The sequence below is a fragment of the Pteropus alecto genome, unplaced genomic scaffold, assembly GCF_000325575.1.
Source record: "Pteropus alecto unplaced genomic scaffold, ASM32557v1 scaffold233, whole genome shotgun sequence".
Lineage (NCBI taxonomy): Eukaryota > Metazoa > Chordata > Mammalia > Chiroptera > Pteropodidae > Pteropus > Pteropus alecto.
This window is the reverse complement of record NW_006434367.1, coordinates 1,601,700-1,626,748: the sequence shown is the minus strand read 5'-3', so window position 1 is coordinate 1,626,748 and position 25,049 is coordinate 1,601,700. Positions and strand designations below refer to the sequence as shown.

The 25,049-nt window shown below is 34.9% G+C and overlaps 1 protein-coding gene across 3 annotated transcripts in view; it reads right to left on the bottom strand.

The window, feature by feature from the left end:
• The window catches only part of SPIRE1 (spire type actin nucleation factor 1), a 179,179-nt gene that overhangs the window by 62,942 nt on the left and 91,188 nt on the right, over nucleotides 1-25,049 (bottom strand). For all 3 annotated transcript variants that reach the window (XR_003045515.1, XM_015587251.2, XM_006909219.3), the window contains exons 4-5: nucleotides 8,342-8,419; nucleotides 4,779-4,943 (exon numbers count right to left, since the gene is read on the bottom strand). Coding sequence is in view for 2 of the 3 variants with exons in the window: in XM_015587251.2 (XP_015442737.1) it covers nucleotides 4,779-4,943; nucleotides 8,342-8,419 (243 nt within the window). In the remaining variant the exon portion in view is untranslated. The remainder of the gene's footprint in view (nucleotides 1-4,778; nucleotides 4,944-8,341; nucleotides 8,420-25,049) is intronic.

The window sequence follows — 25,049 nt, the reverse complement described above, 5'->3', positions numbered from 1 at the left end:
TTTTACTCATAACAAAAGTAATAAAATTCTACACTTTTTCTATTCACTAGATATATGAAGAAGAGGAGAAGAATCTGAAATTCATAACCCTGGGTCACCTCCTTATACACACTATTACTACAGCATGATTTTCTAGGTATCTATATTTAAGTGGGTTACTTCCAGTGATCTTTCTCTTCCTTATTAAGTAAATTCGTTTCTCATTTTGAAGGATAGTGGGCACACTCTAATCACTTTGCATGGTCTAGTAACATCATTCACTCTCTCTATAGGACACATTTTCTAAAGCTCACTGGCCATGAACATGGATATAACTCATTCCTTAACTGATTTGGCAAATCTTATTGAGTGTCTATGATTCTGGAACACTATTCGGCATTGGAGATTATTTCAAGAAGTGTCTATAATCCTTGTTCATAGAAAGCACATTTAGTTGGAATGGAGCCAACTATAAAGCACATATGGAGAGAATTTTTAAACAATAATTCTAGAATTTTCTGTGGGTTTTGGAAGCTCATCCTTGAAGTCTTTTCATATCTTACTGGTACTATTTAATTTATAACACGTTTCTTCCTTGAAAAGAAATTTCCACTGAAAATTTCTATTGCCTACTGGGAAGGGCACTTCATAAGAGCTGGAATCACCGTCAGTTGAAGGACACAATTCAGGGTGTTGCACTGGGGAATTTTTTCATCATGATGCTATTATAAAAATATCAGCCAGATTTTCATACTTGTAAGGCTATACATGGTTTTATGACCATGCTTAGCCTGAAAACATTTAGTCTTATGGAGACACAGAGAGCTTATCAGTCAAGGACAAAGATTTATAAAATAGAATTTGCACAACTGGCAAAGAACCTCTTGCTCTTATCTTAAGAGTCAAGAAGTTCCATAAGCATATCTGTGCTTCCCAAGTCAGGCTTTACAGTGTGTGCTGGTCAGAGTCCTCACTGGCAACACTTTGCTGAAGTTAACACTATCCTCCTTAGGCCATCAAAGATGAAGTACGTACTCTCTTCAATGAAAGACATTCTGATTAGCAGAATATTCCAAACCTCCTTTTCACAAAGATCAAAGTCTCAATTAACTGTATAGAATTCATAGCTGAAAATTAAATTAAAATATGTCAGGTGATCTATCCAACACCATGACCATCCAAAGAATTCACATTATCTATATGTTACATGATCTTACGGGGAATTTAAGTTATTACAGAAGATAAACTTGTTATTTTGCTCATAGCACACTCATGCACACTAAAAATTAATCTCCTGAAACACTGAATGAACATTATAGCTACTTGTCTGAAATGTATTCTCATATTTAAAAGGTTGTGCCAAACAAGTATTCAGTTTCACCCAACAAGACAGACCTTTTCTACGGGTAATCCAGAAAGCCTTTTGAAATTGTAGGAAGAAAGCCCAGGACCAGAATACTTCACCGGTGAATTCTACTCAAATAATTTAAAAAATTACCCCAATCTTTCACAAACTGTTCCAAAAATTGGAAAAGAAGGTAACATTTCCTAACTTATTCGATGAAGCCAGCATTACTCTGGTAAGAGGCCAGAGAACATAGCAAGAAAGGAAAGAGCTCAAACTGATTCTAAAGGATTTTAGCCCAGATGAGTTGAAGAATGATGATCTTACATGAAAACAAAAAGAGGGGCAAACTCTGGGACATAGAACACTGGGCCCTTGCTTAGATATACCTGTACTGAGAAGTCCTGGCATAGATGCCCAGGAGAAAGCTTGAAATATACAAAGTACTTGAGACATTAGAGATAGGTTGGAACTGAAGTGACATCGATTTTGAAGTATAGGCGATAACCAAATTCATTAGTTTGTAAGGGAGAAAATGTAGAGTGTGAAAGAACTCTGGAAAAAGAGCCAAATCTTGAGGAATATCTGTGTTTAGGGCACGAAGGCAGGCAAAGAAGAGTGGAAAGTGGTTGTCCTGAGATGGGGAAAGGAGAGGAGCCGAAGAGGTGGACACCCCTCCACCCTCCCGCCTTCTTTAAGTCCCTGCAACCTGCTAAACTCCACTCCCAGCTTCTATTGCTCTACTTTCTCCTTCCCTACGGTCTTTCTCAAATTAAGTTGTATTACAAAAAAAAATAATATTAAGGCAACTTTTTTCAACCCCATGGGCCCCTGCAGATACTACTCTTTGATCTCCTTTAAAAACGTCTTAAAAGAGGCACATATAATTAGACTGTCTCCATTTCCTCACCTCCCACCCTACTATATGGTTTCTATTCCTTTACTTAAGTAACAAATCATTTTCCTTTTGTTAAATCCTTTAAACATTTCGCAGTGCTTAGTTTATCTGATTTTCCAGCATTCTACCTTCCTAAAACGCTGCCTCCTGTTTGTAGCTGTGACCCAACTTCTTCTGACAGCCTTGTTTTTCCTCTCTGACTACACAGTTTCAGTCTTTAATTTATCCCCTTCCTTGCTCTCATCTCTTAAATAGTGAGGCTCTGCAGTCTCTGTCCTGAGTTGTCCTCTCATTTTACCCTCTGCACTGTCCCTGAGTCATCTAGTACATGAGCTGCCAACTCCACTCCTCACAATTTCCTACACTCCATTCATTCTATATTCAAATAAAGGCAAATTTTGTTGTGGTTTTCTTGTGTCAAGTCTCATTATTTCTTGGCCTTTGGACATGTTTTTTTGGCATATAACCCCTTCTGCTTACCTCGTCACACTGTATTGTAAATGCTCATCTAGTGTCTTCCACCATATTGTAAGCTTTGTGAGACTAAAGACTGTATTGTTCTTTTGTTAGAGACTAGAAAAGTGCCTGGCACATGAAAAGTGCTTAATAAATATTTGTTAAAATAAAATTAAGTAGTACAAACAACTTTAAATTACAATTACATTTGTAATTTAATTTAATTTAAACATTAAATTACAAATTTAAATGTTTAAATGTACTTGTAATTAAAAAAATACAGACTTAAAAAATTAAGAGAGTGTTTTTTTTCCACTCAAATTGGTCAACTTCGAAAGATACCTACTTTGGTCAAGGATGTAAAGAAATGGGTGAAACTATCCTGATATAAACAATAATCATTACAATATATTTGGAAGGCAATTTGGTGATATGTGTGAAGCATATTGGGCTGAAAACTGGGCTTCGCCTTATAACTAGTTGTCTGAACTTGACAAGTTATTGTGCACATCTAAACTTCAGTTTCTTCATCTGTAAAGTAAATCAGATTTACTGAAAAATAAATTAACACAACATTCAGCTGAAATACCATAGCTTATTAAAATTAACTAGTATTGTAAGCCAATGCTAATTGAAAAATTAAAAATATATAATAAAATAAAATTAGCAGCTCAAATGGCTATTTAAACCTATTACAAAACCAAGTGATGTTTCATAAGAATCTTCTACATAAAATAACTCTGATAAATTTTCTCAAAAATGTAGATATAATTCACTCAACACCCATTTATTGAGCACAGTATTCAGTATCTGGCTGCATGTTAGGCAAAACATTTTAGTCACACAGAATATAATGGTGAAAGAACTAAGTCCCTATAATTTGTAAGGGAGAGAGACAATAAATCTGAAAATACATGAAAATATGAGCTTTTGAAACACATGGGTAAAGACTTTTCTAATGGGGGACATCTGGGCAGAGACCTGAAAAGTAAAGAGGCAAGTTATGTAGATGTGTGGGAAAAGAGAAGCTCTGGGGAGAGGGAAGAGCGAAGGCTTAGCTGTAGGAACAGGTGGGGCACTTTCAAGACAGTGGCAGAGACCAGGCTTTGTGGGGCTTTGCAGGCCAAGGTAAGGACATGGAGCTTATTCTGTGTGATAAAGAGCAATGGAAGGGCAATGGAAAAGTTCTGAGAAGGGCAATAACATTTTACTTTTAAGAGATTTACTCTGGCTGTTTATGGGAAAAACAGACTGAAAAGGGGCAAAAATGAAAATAGGAAGACCACTTAGAGGCCATTTTAACAGTCTGGATGAGAGATGATGGTAGCTTGGAACAGAGGGCATCTGAAACAGAGGTGGTAGTCAGATTCAGGACATATTTCAAAGGTTGAGCTATCAGAATTCCTTTTCTAAGAGCTTAACTCAAGGATTTAATGGTAGCTATTTAAAGAAATTTATATACAAGGATACACAAAATAGGGTGATTATAACTGGATACAAGTTGATGAGTTTAACAAACCTGGTACAGATATAAGCTAGAAAAGATGTAGTCATTTAGAAATGATGATACTGGAACCTCTCATTCATGTGGGGTCTCCGACTCTTTCAAGTATGTGGGGTTCCCATACATATGTATGTATTAAATTTGGTTATTTTCTCTTGCTAAAAAAAGAAAAGAAAGGAAGAAAGGAAGGAAGGAAGGAAGGAGAGACAGAGACAGAGAGAGAGAGAGAGCGGGGAGAGAGAGAAAGAAATTGGATACAAAATGACAGGACACAATGTTCATAATATGTTGAGTGAAATAACAGGTTACAAAACAAAGTATCTAATATTAATCCATACTGTCCTAATAAAATGTATAAAAAAAGATTAAAGATTATACACTAGCATGTTAGTGAAATTTCTCTCTGGGTTGTAAAATTACACATTTGTAATTTTTTTCATTGACTTTAGTATTTTCTAAATTTTCTATAATAACCATGTATTACTTTATGAGAAGAAATGACTTTTAAACTATAATATTGAGAAGAACATTTTCAACAAATAAGATTACTGAAGAATAACCATTTGAGTGCATTAATCATTTTCTTTTTTACTTACCATCACTTTTCGCAAAGTGTATCTTTTGGATCTAATATCATCCATTAGCATCTCATATGGGGTAAGCTGATATTCAATGGGCAAAGGGTTGTACTGCCGCTCTTGTACCTTCTTAAGTTTTACTCCATTCCGCAAATCCCTCATCACCTGTACCCAGAATCGAGCCTGAAAGTACCAACGGTGGAGACACATCAATGAATGACTACTAGCTACAGTCAAACAGAAAAAAATGAAGAGCTTGGGTTACAAAACACTGAGTAAACCAAACAAAAACAATTTTAAAAATTAGATTTTAAGATACTAAAAAGTGGGTAGAAAGCCAGTAGAGAATCCAAAGGTCTAACTGCTGAGACACTTCAGTATAAATCCTAACTCATCCACTGTGGTAGGCATTAATGACCTCAGTTCTTCAGGCTTCCCATGTCTACACTCTGTTTTGTGGCTTTCTCACTAAAGAGGAAGACACATATTTCTCACACCTTCACTCTGGGTTTGGCTACATGATTTGCTTGGCCACTGGAATGGTGGTGGATATGACATGACCGAAGACTTCAAAAGCAAATGCACAATGGGCTTATCGCTCGTTCTTCGATTACTACCATGAAAACATCATGCTCAGGTGGGCACGGTGCCCACTGGCATGATCCCTCAGAAGAAGGATGAGATACACAAATAGTGAAGCCACCACAACTGATCTGCAGACTCATGAGCTAAATAAATGTTATTACCTTATGCCCCACTGATTTTATAGTGTCTGATTACACAGCATTATTGTCACCATAGCTAATTGATACAACCACCTACTAGCTATTTGACATCCAGCAAGTTGCTTCACCTTTCTCAAGCCTGGCTTCCTCATCAATAAAAGAAAACAGTTTTTCACAGTTTGTGGAGAAGATCATAGTTGAAGTATCGTTTTCTGTACACATAAAATGTTCAAAGATGACAAATTTTATGTTATTACTATCTTTACAAATTATTTAATATCAGTTATCTATAAATAACAGCAAATTTCCTTGTCTACCCTTCAAGAGAATGATATGAAGTACTTATAACATAAAACATGTTAAATATGTATATTAATATTACACTTTAACTCTTTTTATTTTCCTGCCTGTAAGCACAGGTGTCATAGTTTGAGTGAAAAGTAAATTTACACACTATTTAACGGAAATATTGCAGTTTGTTAAAATTAATAAGTAGGTCAAATAGCTACTTAAATATATTAATGAAAAATCAAGTGATGTATTTAATAAAAACTGTCTACATAAAATAACTATGATTAAATTTCTCAAAAAAGTCCTCAAAAACAATTTTTGATTTAAAAAATATATATACCATATTTTATTCAAAAAATAATTTGAGGTACTTAATATTGTGGTATTTCCATTAAAACATCTTCTAAAATATTCATTTTTAAAAACAGATTCTTAGATTATGCCATTAAAGACATTCTAATATATCCCTAAAATATTTAGTTTTCTCTCTTGAGAATGCTCTTGTCTCAACTTCTCTTACTCATTCTTTTAAGATTCAGTTCAAATATCAACTCATTTTTTAAAATACTGTCTCTTCTCTTGATCTCCTTGGGTTTTAAGAAAACCTGACATATGAAATTTTAAATTCTCAAAACAGATAAATTAGGGGATGACTACTTGCATAGCTTTTGGTATAATGTATAAATGTATTCAAACAGACTTATTTTATATAGCCAGTTCTTTAAGTATTATTGTTTGGCAAAAATTTTACATATGACTTTTCACAGTTATTAAATAAAATGATGCACAACTGTTACTGTATATATATTCCTAGAGATTTTACATTTATCCCTTATTCCATTAGAGATTATATTCTGAGATGTTTAGATTCTGCCATTCAAGATATTCTGATTCTCCTTCATTCTATTCCTCATTCTTTCCTCATTTCATTATAATCTTTCTAGGTAATTCATTTTAATGGTATTATGAGACAGAAGCTGGTGACCTGGGCAGATATAACTACCTTTGGAGTTAGTTCATCTCTTGTCAGTAATTGTACTAGTTTTTAAATGAGGGTGCCTTAAGACAATAAATTAAATTTTTGGTTCAAGTTTATACTAGCTGTTTGCTAACTTCTGAACACTTGGAGTTACTTATCTGGCTTCAATATCTATGAAAACGAATTTAAAAATTTATTAACCAAGTTGAAATATACCTAACTGACACTGCCAGAGTATTCTCCTCTACAAAGGAAACTTGATAATCAATATTATTCTAAAATGACAAATAAAACTAGCTTATAAGACAATATAGGCTACCTGATTTTTTAATCTTACTCTTTCTTTAATGTTCCAGATTAAAATCATTCCAAGTATCTCAGCAAAGATATCCTCATTAAGAATACTGCAAACAGGAAATACCCAATGACAATAAAAAGAAGAATGGATAAACAAAACTGCTATGTCCATATACTGGAATACTAAACAGCAATAAAAAGAATAAACTATTGATATAGGCAACAACATGGATGAAATCTCCAAAGAATTATGCTGAATGAAAGAAGTCAAACAAAAATAACAGTATATACTATTTGACTACATTTATACAAAATTCTAGAAAATTCAACTAATCTACAGTGACAAAAAGAAGATCACTCATTGCCTAGAAACTAGAGAAGAGGGAGGCAGGAAGTAGAATTAAAAAGGGATATGAGGAAATTTTGAGGGGTAATGGAAAGGCTCATTATTTTGATTGTAGAGATGGTTTCATGGGTAGGTATGTATATGCATATGCCAAAATTTATCAAATTGTACTTTTTAAAAATGTGCAGCTTATTGGATATTGATTATACCTTACTCAGCTGTTATAAAATATGACAAACAATTAAAATCTAATATGGTCCAAAGCAAATCATTCATTTCCCCCAAATCTGCATCTTTTCCTACTCCTTCATTTAATGATGTTATTTATCCAGTATCTTTAACCTGAAAAGTCAGAATCCTAAAATGTGCCTTCCCATTGACAACAGACATATCCCAGTCTAACTGCATGGCATTCACTGACCTGTCCCCAAGGTCATCATGTCTGTCTGACTTTAAGTCATTTATGAGGGCAGGAATTTATCGATCCAGTAACACATTGGAAAAACAGTAGATAGTCAAGTGTGCCACATTAATAAACTGTAATCATCTGTTCTATAAATTTGTCTTCTGTTTCATGAAGGCAGAGCCCAGGGCCCTAATCTGGTAACTATTTACTAAATAAATGAATGTACTACACTATAGATTCATACCTTATCCTGAAACAGAGGTTAAACTTTGACTTACACATGAGTATGCTAAAGTATTAATATAATCAGAAATGTCAATATTTAAAACACTGAAATTCCCAGAGACACTGGGGTGATTCTAATAAAATCAGATAGTTTCCAAAAATGGGGAGTAGATATTTCCTCAAATGTAAGACTATTCACTCAAATGCATATAATATCGATTCATACTACAGCCCTTAATGACCAGCTAGTTAAAAAAATTAGGCTATTTCTTTGACACTAAACAAAACAGAGAAAATATCCAACCATCTTACCCAGTCAGCATTTTTCAGCTCCTCCAGGTCTGTGTGGGATTCATCACTCTTTTCCATTTCTTGAATCTTCTTAAGATTCTACCAATTAAAATAAAAATAAAATATTTAGGCATAAAAATTTTACTGAGCTATCTTGTCAAACTGAAATGGATACTTTCAGAAATTAATTATTTGAGGATGACGGGAGTGGTAACTAACCTTACTGTAGTAACCATTTTGTAATATATACATATATCCAATTAAAAATAAATAAAAGACATTTCAAAAATCGAAATTCATTAAATTATCTAACAAATATGTATTGAACATCAAAAAATATAGACCAATGGAACAGAATGGAGAGTCCAGAAATAAACTCATGTATGTATGGGCAATTAATTTTCAACAAAGAAGCCAAAAAATATACAATGGAGAAAAGAAAGCCTCTTTAATAAATGGTGCTGGGAAAATTGGAAAGCCACATGCAAGAATGAAAGTAGACTGCTATCTGTCACCATACACCAAAATTAACTCAAAATAAAACGAAAGACCTAAATATAAGACATGAAACAATAAATTGCACAGAAGAAAATATAGATACTAAATTCATGGACCTTGGTTTTAGAGAGGATTTTATGAATTTGACCTCAAAGGTGAGGGAAGTAAAATAAAAAATCAATGAATGGGACTGTATCAAACTAAAAAGCTTCTGCATAGCAAAAGAAACCATCAACAAAACAAAGAGGCAAACTTCTGAATGGGAGGAGATATTTGAAAACAATGCCTCTGATAAGGGGCTAATATCCAAAATATATAAAGAACTCATACAAGTTAACCACAAAAAAAAGGCAATCCAATTAAAAAAAGGTCAGAGGACCTGAAGACACTTCTCCCAAGAAGACATATAAATGGCCGGCCAAAAGACGTGAAAAGATGCTGAGCTTCACAAATTATTAGGGAAATGCAATTCAAAACAACAATGAGATACCATCCCACACTTGTAAAAAAGGCTATCATCAACAAGACAAATAATAAGCATCAGAGAGGTTGTGGGGGAAAAGGAACCCTCATATACTGCTGGTGGGAATGTAAATTGGTATTGCCCCTATAGAAGAAAGTATGGAGTTTCCTCAAAAAATAAAGGATAGAATTACCATATAACCCAGCAATCCTTCTTCTGGGTATTTACCCGCAAAAGTCAAAAACATTTATCTGTAAAATATATGCACCCCAATGTTCACTGCAGCGTTATTTATGGTGGCCAAGACATGGTATATTTATACAATGGAATATTACTTAGCCACAAGAAAGATGATATACTACCATTTGGAACAATATGGATGGATCTTGAGATTATCATGCTAACTGAAATAGACAGAAGAAGTTTAGAACCATATGATTTCACCCATATGTGGGATATAAAACTGAAAGCAACAAATGAAAAAGACAAAAACTCATAGACACAGATAACAGTTTAGTGGTTGCCAGAGGGAGGTAGATAAATGTAAAGGGGATCAAATATATGGTGATGAAAGATTTGACTTTGAGTGAACACATAATATACAAATGATGTATTATTGAACTCTATGCTTGAAGCCTATAGAATTTTATTAAGTGATGTCATCTTCAATAAATTAAATAATTTTAAAAACAAAAAAATTCTCAGATTAACTATCTGAAAAATGAGAATAACTTCACCTGATTTTTTGAACTTAATAATGTATAGGAGTATTAACTCAGAAAGAATAAAATTACTCTTTGACTTGAAGAAAAAGTGGTATAAATAATGCATTGTCTCTCCCTAAGAAAGAAATTAGGGGAAAAAGTATTTCTCCACACTTAGCAATACAGTTACTGCAATGTTTTTAAAAAGGAAAGAAGTTGTCCTCCATAGGTATAAATAATGCATTGTCTCTCCCTAAGAAAGAAATTAGGGGAAAAAGTATTTCTGATCGTTTCAGAATGTGTTTCCATAATTATTTTAAAAAAGAAAAGTCAGGTTTCCTGTTTGAGAATTTGTAAAAAGACACCTGCCACTCCTGAGTCATGGGCTTACTCTCTCTGGGCCTCCTGTTCCCCTCCTTTAAAAGGAAGATACTACTGTGTATCTCACAATGTTGTGAGTATTTAAAATATAAGCAATGAAACATAGGAGACCCCTGAATTTACAGCCTCTGGGGAAAAGCAACTCCCTAAACATATATATCCTAATTCTCCACACTGCCCCAGCCCCATTCCCTATTCCTCATCCAGAGCCTTGCTCTTTTCCAATGGTCTTGGCTACTGCTCTTGATTGTAGTAGGATGCTAGGGCAATAATCAGGGCAGCTAATAAGTGCTAAGCCTTTAAGCAACCATCATTTAACCAAACCATAACCCATGTTACTGGGGAAAACTGAGGCTCACAAAAGCTAACTGACATGCCTGGAGATTCCATAAAGGCAAGTGACAGAGCAGGACTGAAGCAGGTGGAAGTGGCACCAAGGTCTCAGATATGAAGTAAGATGTGTGGATGGGACCCCAGATGACGAACGGTCATGCTGGGAACATAAGTATCCTGATGCTGTCCCCGGTGGCTTATATAACTTTTAGAAAACAGCTAGATAAAGTTCTACTTTATTTTTGCTAAAATAAATGTGTATAAATTGATATATTACACAAGGAAAACGAATAGAATTTATGACTTATACCTGGGCTTTGTAGATAATGGGTAGTTAACATCCGGTGTGATATTTTGTCAAAATCTCAGTAATGATCATTACTAAATTAGGATTCCCAGTTTTCTATCTTTAAAGATGTACCAGATGTACTGGCATATACAATATTTTTGATATTCAAAATCCCTAATCTTTCAATAGGGGCTTATTATCTTTTAAATAAATCTCTGATGAGATTTCAACACAAGTCCACAAACTATCAAATATCGAAATCAGAATTGAGTGAGGAAACCAAAAGGGAGAGGCACACGTGTTTTCTGAGTTCCTCTGATGACTGTAATCCAGGCTCCGTCCCCAAAAGAATTAAAGTATATATTATTCTATTAACTAGAAGAGTCTTCCTTCTAGTTTTTTCCAATTAATATGGTGAAAGAGAAGAGATAAGGAGGTGAACTGGGCACCCTTGGACTCTATCAGGCTACAGCAGCAGCACTCTTCTGTCTCCCAACCCAAAAAATGAGAGCCGAGAATAAGTACCTCATCTCTACTGTCTTCCCACTCTAGCCTTAGCGCATTTGTACTGACTATTCTCCTTCCCTAGAATGGTTTACCCAGATATCCACTCTATCTAATAGCTAATTCCCACACATCCTTCTCATTCTTGCTCAGATGTCACCTTCTCAGTGTGGCCTACCCTAACCATTCTATATAAATGCCAAGCCCCACACCCTGCCACTAGTAATTCCCCAGTCTACCTCTTTTCTAAAGCTCATCCTGCCTTCTAACAATCCACATGACTTAGTATGTTAACTGTCTGTCTCTCCCTGCTAGATCGTAAGCCTCATGAGAAATTCTGATGTAATTGTTCACTGATGGGATCCTCCAATCTCCAGAATAGTGCCTTGCACTTAGTAGGGGCTTAGTAAATAATTGTTGAATAAGTGATTAAAGATACTTTCAAATAAGAATATTCAAAAAATCTATTCAATAGCTCTTATCAAGTCAACTTTAATAAGAGGAAAATCATTCAGGGGTAAATCTGTATTTTCCTCTCTAATTTCAGAATCTCCTTGAGGGGTAGGGAAGAAAAATCTTACCTATGCCACACAAAAACATGTGCTCTGCACTTCAGGGGAATAAAATGCAACCCAAGCTCATACTACATTTAAGTGATAAAATAAATAATAACTAAAACAAATATGTAAATAAAAAGAAAATAAGAAACACAAGCCTAATATACACAAGAAATGAAATAATAGTACTAGACAGGTCAAAAAGATTCAATCAGCATCAAAATAAAACAGTTTGAAACTTTAATGCCTGAGAAAATCAAGTATACATACACAAACCAACAACCTAACAACACATCTTTCCCTGTCCATAACCACAGTGCAGTATGGGGCTGCATATGCCCATTTTGAACTAAGTTCTTTCTGCTGTATTTCCTCTGACGTCTAAAGGCTGATTCCACAGCAAGTACTATATTGATTACCCTAAAATCTATAAACCAAAGATAACTTTTAAAAAGCTGAAAACATCACGGAAAAACTAATCTTTACAATCCTATTTTGTCTTTAAAATTTTCCAATGGTCTTTATGTCCTTTAAGGGTCAAAACATGAGAAGACAAGACAAATGGCATAGATACAGTAGAAGATGGGAAGTCTTTGGTTAGACAAAAATATTTATCTTTTGTTCTTGATTCCTACTGCTACCACCATAAAGTTGATTATAGTAGGTCTCTACACTGTTCTTTCTGCTTCAGTTTCTTCCTAATTTGTCTTATTTTCTGAATCCCCTATGATGGGTTTCCAGTGTCTCTGGTATGGCCCTGAAGTGGAGACCTATGGTCAAACAGTATAGGGATATGTTAGGGAGCATTTACAATGACAGATAAACATGACACATTTTCCTAGAGTTAATGTCACTCAAAGATAATGTAATGGATGCTGTGGTAAGCTGCCCGAGTCTACTGCCCACCCTCTCAAGCCTTCCAGGAATAAAGTGCCTTCCACTGGCTGCTCACAGCCTAATCCTTCCCCCACCCCGCAAGGAGCTGAACTCAGCATTCAGTGTAGGGAGCTGCCTTGCCTAGGTTACAGCCATCTCTGGGCAGCCCACATCCAATCACTGGTCCATGTGGAAGTACATGGATCAGGCCTCCTTACCTCAATTCCAGAATCTCTGAAGGGCCATCCCAGCTTCTGAGCTCCCGTGGGATAAGCTGAGGCCTGCTGCCCTACATCGTAGTTCAACTTTTCCCTCACCCCGCCCCCCTTACAGGTATTCCCCAAAGCAATCCCAAATAAATCTCCTGATTCAAATTTTACCCATCAGAGTCTATTTCCTAGGGAAACTCAATCCACACATGGAACATTTAACAGCATTTTAACAGATGTAGACATATAAAACAAAATTTTCATGAATTTTAAAGGTAGAATTCAGTATTTCAAAGACATTTTGACTTGCACTGAACTATATATATCTATATATCTATATATATCTATATCAACATATATCTATATATCTATCTATATATATATCTATCTATATATCTATACTCAGTGGGCATCCATCATTTTTGTCTAGAAACTCTTTCTCTCCCTTCCTTCAATAAAGATCCTTCTTTCTGTAGGGAATGCATTCCCTAGGGTTTAAATAGGGCTAAGCCCATGACTAGCACCTCATCACCTACTCACAAGGGTGAGGACACCGCCTTGACCAGTGAGCATAGCCCACATCCCCAGTCACAATGTTTGGTTCTCAAGTGAGTACATGGCTCCATATCTTCCTCCAAGACCTTTCTGCCCCCGTTAACAGAAATGACTTTCTGCTGGAGTTACTGAACTGAGAGAATGTGAGGTTTGCGCTAAAAACTGTCATCTTACCTGCCTTTTAATAAGAGCCAGTCCTGGGGATGGAGAGAGAGAAAGCCAGCCCTGACTACAGGGTTTGAAATACTGGATCCAGCTATACCTAAAGCTAGCCATACCCTTAGACTTCCCAAGTATTTGGGCCAATAAATCCTGCCCCATTCCACCCATGCTAATGTGAGTGGATTTCTGTCACTTAAAGTGGAAACAGTTATAATTTACTATGTCCTCTTAGTCCAGAACTATAAGTACATGTTTCTTTGTCTTGGGAGTACTCTGGTAGAATGGTAGGAGAAACATCGGGCCTCTTTTCCATCCAACCTTCATTTTCACTATACTGACACATCCGAGTAAATGTAGTCACAATGGCCTTACTGTTATGTCTTTACATATCTCTACCTTTATATGTGCTGTGATAAAATCCCTATCTGCTCTTTATGGAGACAATTTCAATGAATGGTCTAAGAATTTCATATTTCTTTATTTTTTCTGAACAGGAGTGCAAATTATAGCTCAGATATTTCCTAGCTGTGTGACTTTGAACAAGTTATTAAACTGCTGATCCTCAGTTTGACTTTCTCACCTGTAAAATGCAGATAATTATTACCTTTTGGATTTTGTTAATATTACATAAAATGATACTGGAGAAATATAGCATGCAGCCTGGCTCATACTAAACATTTAATAGGTATTAGCTTTATAAGCCAATGAATATAAGGATTTGATTATGAACACTTTTATTCCATCACAAAAACATGAAATTCTTTTACCAAATGAGACCTCTCTCTAGTCTCTTTATGAAATAAAAATCCTGACTCAGCAATAAAACAACATAAAATAATTGAGAATCTATAAACACTATAATTGAAGGAGCTTGAACAAATGTACAACTCTAAATCAGTTTTTTTGTTAGCAGCAAAAACGAATGAATTATTTGAAAATAAATGACAGATTCTTCTAGTTTTAGAGACAAGTTTCTGTCAATTACATTCTAGCTTCTGAATAAATTTTTTTGCTTGCACAAATGTAATAACAGATGCCAACCTGTGCTTGAAATATAGTGAGAAAGTTCTGAGAGCAGCCACATAGCAATTAACTCTCTCCATTTCTGACATAACCATTCTCAAGCTAGCAATTAGAAGTGCTCCATGCCAATATTTTCTGTCCCTGGCATATTAAAAAAAAAAAAGAAATCTACTCTATGAATCACAAGCATATCAAATGCTCAGGGAATAATTTTAATTTACTTGTGTAGGTTTGACATAACCTCATATATAAATGCCTCTTTTTAGATTAAACCACCCTTACTCACAAATATATTGAGGTATTAAAATATTTTAATAACAGCATTTTGATTATCAAAAATTTCCTCTGTATTGTTAACTATTTGTCATTTAACGGTATTCTCCTATGCAATGGGTACATTACTTTTAAATGTGCAAAAATGAGTATGTTTCAATAATTACTTGAACAAAGCTATTTTTACTCAGTTAAAATATGCTAATATACTTGTAAATAAATTACTTACATAGAGACTATCAAATACATTTCACAAGTGACAAAGTCACTAATACAAATATTGCCTATAATAAATAGAACATGTATACCAGCCACGGAGATTAAAAGCCATGATGCCTTTTCTAATTCAGCTATTTTTTACCACAGAAAAATAGAAAAAAAATATTTTATTATATTTGCAGTCCAAAATTAATATTTTGGAAATTGGAATACAAAACACACTCCCTGGAGTTCCTTCTGAAAACTGGAAGTCTCCCAAGCACATTAAATAGTTAATGGATAATTGCTAAAGAATATGATTTATATTTTCATCAAGTTTTATGGCACTTTCTTAAAGACATGGGTGGTGTAGGGAGAAGATAACTACAACAAGTATGAGATTAAGAGTGTTTGACGTAATGAAAAATATAAAATGTTTAGAAACTAAACTATAAATTGATATTCTGTAAAGCTTAATTTGAATTCATAAGCAAATAGAAAAAGTATAAATGAAGTCATCAAAATGAAAATTCATTTCTACGTTCTAGAAAAGGAATTTTGTTCCTCCATTCAATTAAATTCTTCCATTTTAATTAAAACACACACACACACACACACACACACACACACACAGAGGCTGAGTGTTTAATGACTGTCTCTGCCCCAAGTAACTGGCCTCAGTATCTCCCTAAAGACATCTGCTCTTTCCATTTTTATACTTGTCAACTCTTCACACCTATAGAAATGCAGTGATCATTATAAAATGATCATTTAAATATTATAAACAATATTTATAAATTATATCACTAAAAGCTATTTTCCTAATAAATAAATGCAAATCTATTTTCAGAAGATGTATGAAAACACATATTTCAAGGAGAGTAGCAATTAGTAAACTTCTATGGAGGACAATTTCATTATATTTTATGAAAATTATAAATAAACATTTCCTTTGACCCAGCAATTCTACTTTTAGAAATTTGTCCTACATAAATGATCACATCCATGAAAAATAAGTTAAAAACAATTCGAGGCATCGCCGTTGTAATAGCCAAAAATTGGAAGTAACTCAACAGCTGTCAAAAGATGATTGATTAGATCAATTATAGTATGCCCACATGATAGAATATTATGAAGACATAAGAGATGTAAACACTACATACTGATATAAAATTATCTCCAAGATACATTATTAAATGAAGAAAGGAAAGTCAGAACAGCGTAAAAGGAAGGAAAAAAGTTGATATCTTTCTGTTAGTTATACATGAACTCTCTCTGTAAAGACAAAGAAGAAATTAACACTATTTGTTGCCTGTAGGAAAGGAACTGTGTGGCTAGGAGACAGAAGTAGACGAGTACAATTTACTGTGATAGTTTTGTACCCCTGCAGTTCGAACCATGTGATTTCTTTTATTTGTTAAAATAAAATTAATTAAATTGAAAAAGTTACAAGACCTGAAAGGCAGAAGAGTTCTAACATCTTTTTAGGTTAAAAGATTCTTCTGAAACATTTAAATAGGGAGATTAGTAATGAAAGCAAAGATGCATAGGGCAGAGAGGGTAATTTAATGATTGTGTAATTTAATTTAATGACTGGTAATTTAATGATGAGGTAAGTGCTCTGAATACTTACTAACATCCATAAAATAATAAATAAAATAGAAAAAATACATTGACAAGGACCCTGAAAAGTTACAAATGATGGATCATCTAATTAAAATGAACAAATGGCAACCTTACAGACAGACATCTGGTGGTAGATTCTTTCAAAAAGGAATAGAAATCCATTTTAGCTCTAGGGAGAAATTTCTAGCTAACTTAAATGCCACAGTTTTATTATTGGAGTTGTTGGCAGTCACGAGGAGAGGGATGTGCAGGGAATATGAGAAAGTGATTAAAATACACTTAAATGTGTGAATGTCTTATGGCTTTATTGTTATGAGTATGTTCAAGCAGAAGGTAGCCAGAAGGCATGTCCCCAGCAGATGTCTTAATTTGAGTCAATGTGTTAACTGGCAATGGCATTATGATACAGGTGGATCTGGTTACTATCTGATAGGAAACAGTGGGTGGGAAATATCGAATTTGATTTTTTAAACCAACTGCAGATATAAAATATGGTTATTTGCTTGAAAAAATACAAAAAAAATTTCATAACAGCATAGTCAATTAAAAAAATTGTTTTTCCTCCTAACAGAAGATAACTTAGATATATAATATTCCATTTTACATTACTATGTATAATATTCTATTTTAAGTAAAATATTTTAGCAATAGTCTTATTTAAAAGATAAAATGAGCTCAAAGAGTTCATCATGAAATTATGATTCTTGCATAGGACTAACTGAAATAATATATGTAAATCACTTAATAAAAGTGTCACACTAGTAGCTGTGATTATACAGTGTAAAATATACTTATATAATCTTTTGAAATACGTAATGAGCCATGCATATTTCCAATTCATCTTCTTACCCCATAATTTCAATATCTGGTCAAACATGAGCAGCTAAAGATAAATTGCTTCTAATCCTGGCATCTAGAAATCATCCTCCCATGGTAGGATTTTATTAAATTTAAGGTAAGATTTAACCATTCAGAAGAATTTGACTAATGAGGTTTAAAATAAAGTCATATGTAAGTGAGAATCATTTAAACATTTAGAAAATCAAGACATTGGCAAAATGCTACTTTTAAACAGCTGTAGCTATTTGTACTGGCAGAGGAAACAAAATGCTTCATTCCCAGGTTAAATGCTCTTCTTGGGCGCTTCTGGGGCACCCCACTTTCACTCACCACAGCCCTCATCACCCTCTTGTAATGGCTGCTCCTAGACTGACATTACTACTTGAGTACCTTGTTCACCACTGTATCTCCAATGAAAATGGAAATTACAATAGCACTTAGCACATGGCTTGTTGTGAGAATCACATCAACTGATGCATGCAAAAGTCTTAGAACAGTATCTTGCACAAGGTACAGAATAAATATTAGCAATTATTAGTTGTAGTAGGCACCTGTCATGTAGAAGACACATTAAATAAGTGTTCTATGAATGAATGAATTTTGCCAATTGATCCTAGTTCTTTTGAAATCTAGTGCTTCTTTACTCACCAGCATTTGCAAAAGCTAAATATGACTATCACATTCTTGAACGTCTTCACCAAAATCTCCCAGTTCCTTCCATATTGAGGTTTACAGACATTTCTTTCACATTTTGACCTCTAACCTCAAGATTCATTTTTGCTGTTTGTCACTTTTTCTAAAACATTAAAAAGTAGTGCTAGTCCCAATTATTTTTATCACTATGGACAGCTAATTCATTACAGGTTGTTAAACTATGCTTCAGTTTCCTATCTATAAAATGGTGGGAGGCAAAGGGTAATGCTGCTACCTAATTAACAGGAACGTCATGAGGACAGAAGTGTTCACACAAGCAATGAAAAAGAAATACTAAGGGATTATAATTGTTTAAGTGAAAGTGACATAAATAGTCTGAGCTCAGAGCTGCTGCTGAGGGCTTTGGATCTTTTCCTCAAAAGTACATAAATTTCTTCAAAGTGGAAATCTTATAGAAATTAATAAAAATTGAGAAGCATTCGCTCTCACTCCGCTACCCCTCAGGCTCCCACTTCGGACAAGATGAATGTGAGGGGGTGGCTATAGGGAACTTAAGGATAATTCTACTCTGCTCTATTTGTTTCTGAATGTGAATATGTCAAACATTTAGAAAAATAAAATTCTAGAACAAAAATGTGATATTAGGTTTAAAAAAATTTCACTGATAAAGAGCTCTACTGTAGTACTAAGCTGAGATTTTTGTCCTAGATCCTTAACTCTATGACAGTGTTAGCAATATAAACACAGTCCTTGCCTTTAAGAAGTTCACAGTCTAGTGAGAAAATGTATGTAAACAATAATTACAATACAGTGTGATAAGTGATGGAAGCCACAGCGGAATGCTCTATGAATGAACACATAAAGAAATTAACTGTGACCAGACAAAGCATTTCAGAATAGTGAACATTTGAGACTTAAGAATAAGTAGGCATTTTCTAAGTGAGAGAAGAGACAAAAATGACATTTCAGTTAGTTGCAGAGGCCCTAGGTGATCAGGGCCTGAAGGAAAGGTAGCAGAACATGCGTTCATGATAGAGAACAGTGAATAAAGAGCCCACAGAAGTCAAACTGAGGCCTGAATGTACAGGGCTCCCTATGTCATACTAAGGTGTCTACACTTTCCACCTACAAGTATCAAGGAGCTAACATCTTTACAAGGAGATGTAACACTGCAGGACAGAGTGTATGTGGAAAGGGAAATAACATTAGGAGGCTCTGCCGTGGCTCAGGCAAGAGATGCCAGACCATTGTATGAGGAAGGTACAGACAGTGAGAACATGAAGGAAGCTCTACATTTTGGAGACAAGTCAAGTGTGTCAGCGGACCAAGATTCAAGATGGGTGTAAGGAATCAGATCTACAGTATCAGAAGTACAGATTCTCTAATTCATTCAACACTGATCAAATACTTACAGAGACTCTGTAAGTATCTAGGATATAGCAGTGAATTAGAGAAAAAAGGTCTCTGCCCTCAATGTGATTATATTCTAGTGGCAGATATCAATGAGTAAGAAGATAGACCAATAAGACAACTACAGACTGTGATGGCTGCTAGGAAGGAAATAAACAGGGTAATGCAATTTTAAAGAAAAAGGCTGAGTGCAATAAATATATAAGGGTGTTTAATGGAGGTCTGAGGAGATACTCTTTCAGCCGAGGCCCAAAGAAGGGGCTTTTAAAAATGTTTAGTGTTAATATATTTTAAACATAAAATAAATGAAAAAAATGAGTTATTTTCTTGAAAAGAGGATTCTTCTTTCAAAAGAAAGATTCTTTTAAACAATGTACTTCTCTGATAGATCAAGTTGTTTTCTACTATGGTTATACCTCTATTGTGAAACAATATATTTACTGAAAAATTGGGGTAGGGGGCAAACATACCAGATACTCTCAACATGGAAGCAATGATGGTTAGAGCGTGTGGAAACACACTGGAATAATATCAACTGATTTTCTAGTCTTAAAATTATTTTATCTCAGACTCTGACATTTCTATGATACGCCTGAATGTTCCCATTTCACATCTCCATAGTATTTCATACCTAAACTTAACATGCTATCCCATTCCCATTTGTGTGCATATGAGACAGACAGACAGACGTGTGTGTACAAATGTTCACTCGTGAACCCTCTTCTCCCGCCAATTCCAAATTTTATTCTCCCTGGCTCACATACACTTCTTTCCAACCCCACTCAGAAGCCTATATCAAAGTAAGTCAAAGGATTATTCATGAGGATTAAATGGAGTAAGCAACAAAGGCCGCTTCATAGCTGTAGGAATATAACACAGGAGAGCAAAGTTTGAGGAACTGATAAGTAATTTCATTTGACAATAACAAAACCAGGGACCAATGACCAAAAACTACCTAGACAGCAATGAATTAAAGAACACTACAATTAATATAATTTTCTTTTTTTCCAATAAAAAATTTACATTTTGAACTGTCAAGCTAAATTCTCTACTCTCCACTGCACATGCTCACTAGACACACTTGCTGGCAGGGTTTGAGCTGTAGTGGGGCACAGGCAGTAGGGCACAGACTGTCTCTTCTTTCATACAGCCTGATGTACTAAATGGATTGCTTAGATAGTCTCTCCATCTATACTTACATACAAGGGTATCGAATTGCTGATGAAATACGGTAATATGTATTTACTTTCAAGAATATCAAATTGCCTTTGAGCCGCAGTTAACAGCAGGCCTATCCAAATCTTCTCTATCATTCAGAGAATAACCTTAAAGGATCTCAGTCACTGTTTAAGAAGAAAATCATCACATTATAAAGAGATTACAATGAAACTGAATTTGCTTTCTAAATAAACAGATGATAAACTACGAGGCCTTGTGCTTTGTAAAGTAGCCAGGTTTAGTAAATGTAATTACCACTTTACAGAAAAATTATAACACTTGGAAATAGATTATGGGTTTGATATTTTAATAAATTGCTAATCAAATACATATGAAATTTAATATGATTAAATTACTTTTTCTTATCAAATCAGGGACATTATCAGCATACTAAGATTTTACCCTAATTTTACACACACACACGCACGCACGCACACACACACACACACACACAAAGTGTGAAGCATCACTGATAATCGGATAATCACCTTGTTGAATCAGAGGTTATTACTTTGAAAGTTCCAATTGATATACACTAACTCACAGGTATAGAAGAAAGATTATCTGATTCTTAAAATATATAAAGTATTTTGAGATCTTTAGTAAACATATCAAATTAACAGAGTATTTCATTACTAGTGTCAATTTAGTAATCTTGAGAAAAGATTAAAATGACTAACGCACTAAATGATCTAACATGTATGAAATTTTTCTGTAATTTTTAAGAAAGCCGCACACATTGCAGAGGAAAAGGAAACCCATTTGGACCCTCTAAGGCTTTATTCCTAAAACCTCAGTATTGACAGGAAATTTATGTAGCGAAAAATTTCTATTTAAATGATATAGAATATTCTTAAGTGTCAGGATTTCCACATATTTTACAGCTTGCCTTCTTAAGACTCACTGTTAAATGAATTTTATGTGTAAATTTAAAGAATGGCAAGAGCACCCACCCAAAAACCTCATCTATACCCCCGTAAAAGTTCTCATATTTACTAGAAACATTTTGGCTAAAATTTTTCTAACAGTCAGAAATGCTTTCAAAACTGCTTTCTTTCAAACAGAATAAAATCTGGAAAAATACAAATATACTATATATATTCAGATCAGCAAACATTTCTAGAGTATTTCCTATATTCACATATTGCATAAAGAATCATTAATATAAAGATAATTTTAAACACAGCCATTTATCTCAAGAAGCATCTGGTCCAGGTGTGGACAAAAAATTATAAGGACATAAGCAAATAACTACCATGGAGTATAAGAAGTGCAAGACTGAAGAACGTATAAAATATAGAGGCAGTGGATGGCATAAAACTGTGTTAGGGCTGGAGGGAAATCATAAATATTTCACATGCAGGTAACACGTGAGCAGGGTTTAAATGGATAAATAGGAATTTACCAGGCAGACAAGGGGAGAAAGAATTCCAGGCAGAAAGAATGGAACGTGCAAGGGTCACAGACATATATATAATCACATGTTGTATTCAGAAACTATAAGTAATTCTGACTGGATAGCGTAAAATGCAAAGAATGTAGTATTGAAAAGGAGAATTAAAAAACAAGCAGATGAAAAGTCTTGCATAGAATACAATGGAGTTTTCAAATAGTTGATGGGGAGCCATATTAATCAGAGAAGCAACATGGCTCTGTCGAATTGCCAGGTGTGTCTAGTGGTCAGCTATGATGCGCCAAACTGAAAGTAATTATCAAGTCTTTATTCAATTACTGCAACGGTGTAAACAAGAGGTCAAAAAGGATGTTTTGCTCCCCTTGTTGCATTTTTTTCCCTACTGAACAGCACTGGGAGAGGGGCAGGTAACAGGCAGTACAGATGGGGAAATCTTCCTTCTGCTCGGGAGCACTAGGGAAAAGGCTCTGACATTTAATAGACATAAGGGCCGGTGGGAAGGAAAAAAGAGAAGGACAGAAATGGAAAGTTCTGAGTCAGAGGGGAGGAAAGGGCCTCAGCCAAAGACCTTCAAGTGGAGGCGCCTGGGCTAAGAATGCAGACGTGCATATGAGCATGGCTGGCCAGTAGGGTGCTCTTAGTCCTCGAAATCCCCTGCAGAAAACTAGTAGTCAGAGTACAGTACTCTGGCTGTGCAACAAGTGGGGAGGGCAGCTTCCCCTGTAAGACTTGCCAGGGAAAGCCAGCATACAGTCAGGCCTGAAAGATCACTCAGAGATTTATGCCTGTAGCTGGACTCCTAAAGTCAGATCTGTGATCTACAAGAATCATTCACAGACAGTGTATAAGATGAACTGAATGGAGACGATTTACAGCGATGAGACCAATGGAAGGCTAGTGTAGTAATCTACGTAATCTACATTAGACATGAGGACCTGAACTCCTGGTAAATTAACTGTCCATAGTCCATACAGAAAAGGAAATGAATCCAGGAAGGGCTGGTAAACTGGAAGAAAATGGGGAGGCAAGAGACTGGAAGACTAGTTTAGGTGGAATTGAAGGAAAGAGCTCAAAGGGCAGGGGTTACAGTTAGGAATTGGGAAATGAGAGCCTGTGATTTCCAAGGCGGAATGATCATAGGTTATTTCAAGGACAAAGGTGTGCTTAGGTAAGCAGAGTACTGAAGAAGAGAAAAGTCAAGGTTACAAAGCTATAGTTTCTCTTTATCAAAGAAATCACTTAAGATGATGACAGATGACAGTGACCATAGGTTTAAGAAAAAGAGAAGTGTATGGCACAAGCTTTTTATATAATTATGAAGAGTAATTGTTTGGAAGCAGTAGAGGAAAGAGAGAATATTACCAACCCATTCCAGTCCAGTGATATGATGATATGGAGGAGAGAGCAGCTTCCCACAAGAAGGAAGTAAGAAAAAGTACGACCCTTGGGGGAACTAGTGTTCTAAGAAGAGCCTGAGGGTACTGAGGAGTTCTTTTAAAAATTGAAGCAGTTTCCAGAGAGAAGAATGGAACACGCCGAGAAGAGATCAACAAAGTAAGGAAATAATAGTAGTAGATGAGAAAACAAGACAAAGTTTTATCTACAAAAAACTAGATTTGGGGTGATGCCAGAGGGTGATAGGCTGGAACCATTACCTTAAGGTCCCAAACCTTGGAAATGGCCTGGCCAGTCATTGTGAGCATGACTAAATAGCCACCAATGGTTCCAGACACTCATGTTCTTTTACTCAACTTGTGAGAATTTTATTTAAATAAACTTTGATAATGTTTAAACCTCTTTCTGAGAATATGTTTGGAAAAGCAAAGTTTTAATCAAGAGCCAAAAAAAAATTTTTTTTTAAGATCACTGGAGTAGAAAAATTACTTAATACTGTTTTGAAGCTCAGAAATGGTTCCTAAGAATGCCTATGTTGAAAGGATTTTAAAAAGAGATCAATTAATTTACTCTAGTAACCCCACAAAACTGTACTGCCACCTTAAAAATAATGCTTGATTTTTGTACAGCAAAGAAAACCATCAACAAAACAAAAAGACAACCAACTGGGAGAAGATATTAGCTAATGACACATTTGACAAGGGGTTAACATCCAAAATATAAAAAGAACTTATACAACGCAACAACAACAACAAAAAACAAACAATCCAATTAAAAAATGAGCAGAAGACTTGAACAGATACTTCTCCAAAGAGGAAATACAGATGGCTAATAGACATATGAAAAGATGCTCAAGGTCACTAATCATCAGAGAAATGCAAATTAAAACCATAATGAGATATCACCTCACGCCTCTCAGAATGGCTATCATCAATAAGTCAAAAAACAACAAGTGTTGAGGAAGATGTGGAGAAAAGGGAACCCTCATACATTGTTGGTGGGATTGCAAATTGGTACAGCCGCTATGGAAAACAGTATGGAGGTTTCTCAAAAAATTAAAAATGGATCTACATTTTGACCCAGCAACTGCACTTCTGGGTATTTATCCAAAGAAAATGAAAACCATAATTCGTAAAGATCTATGTAC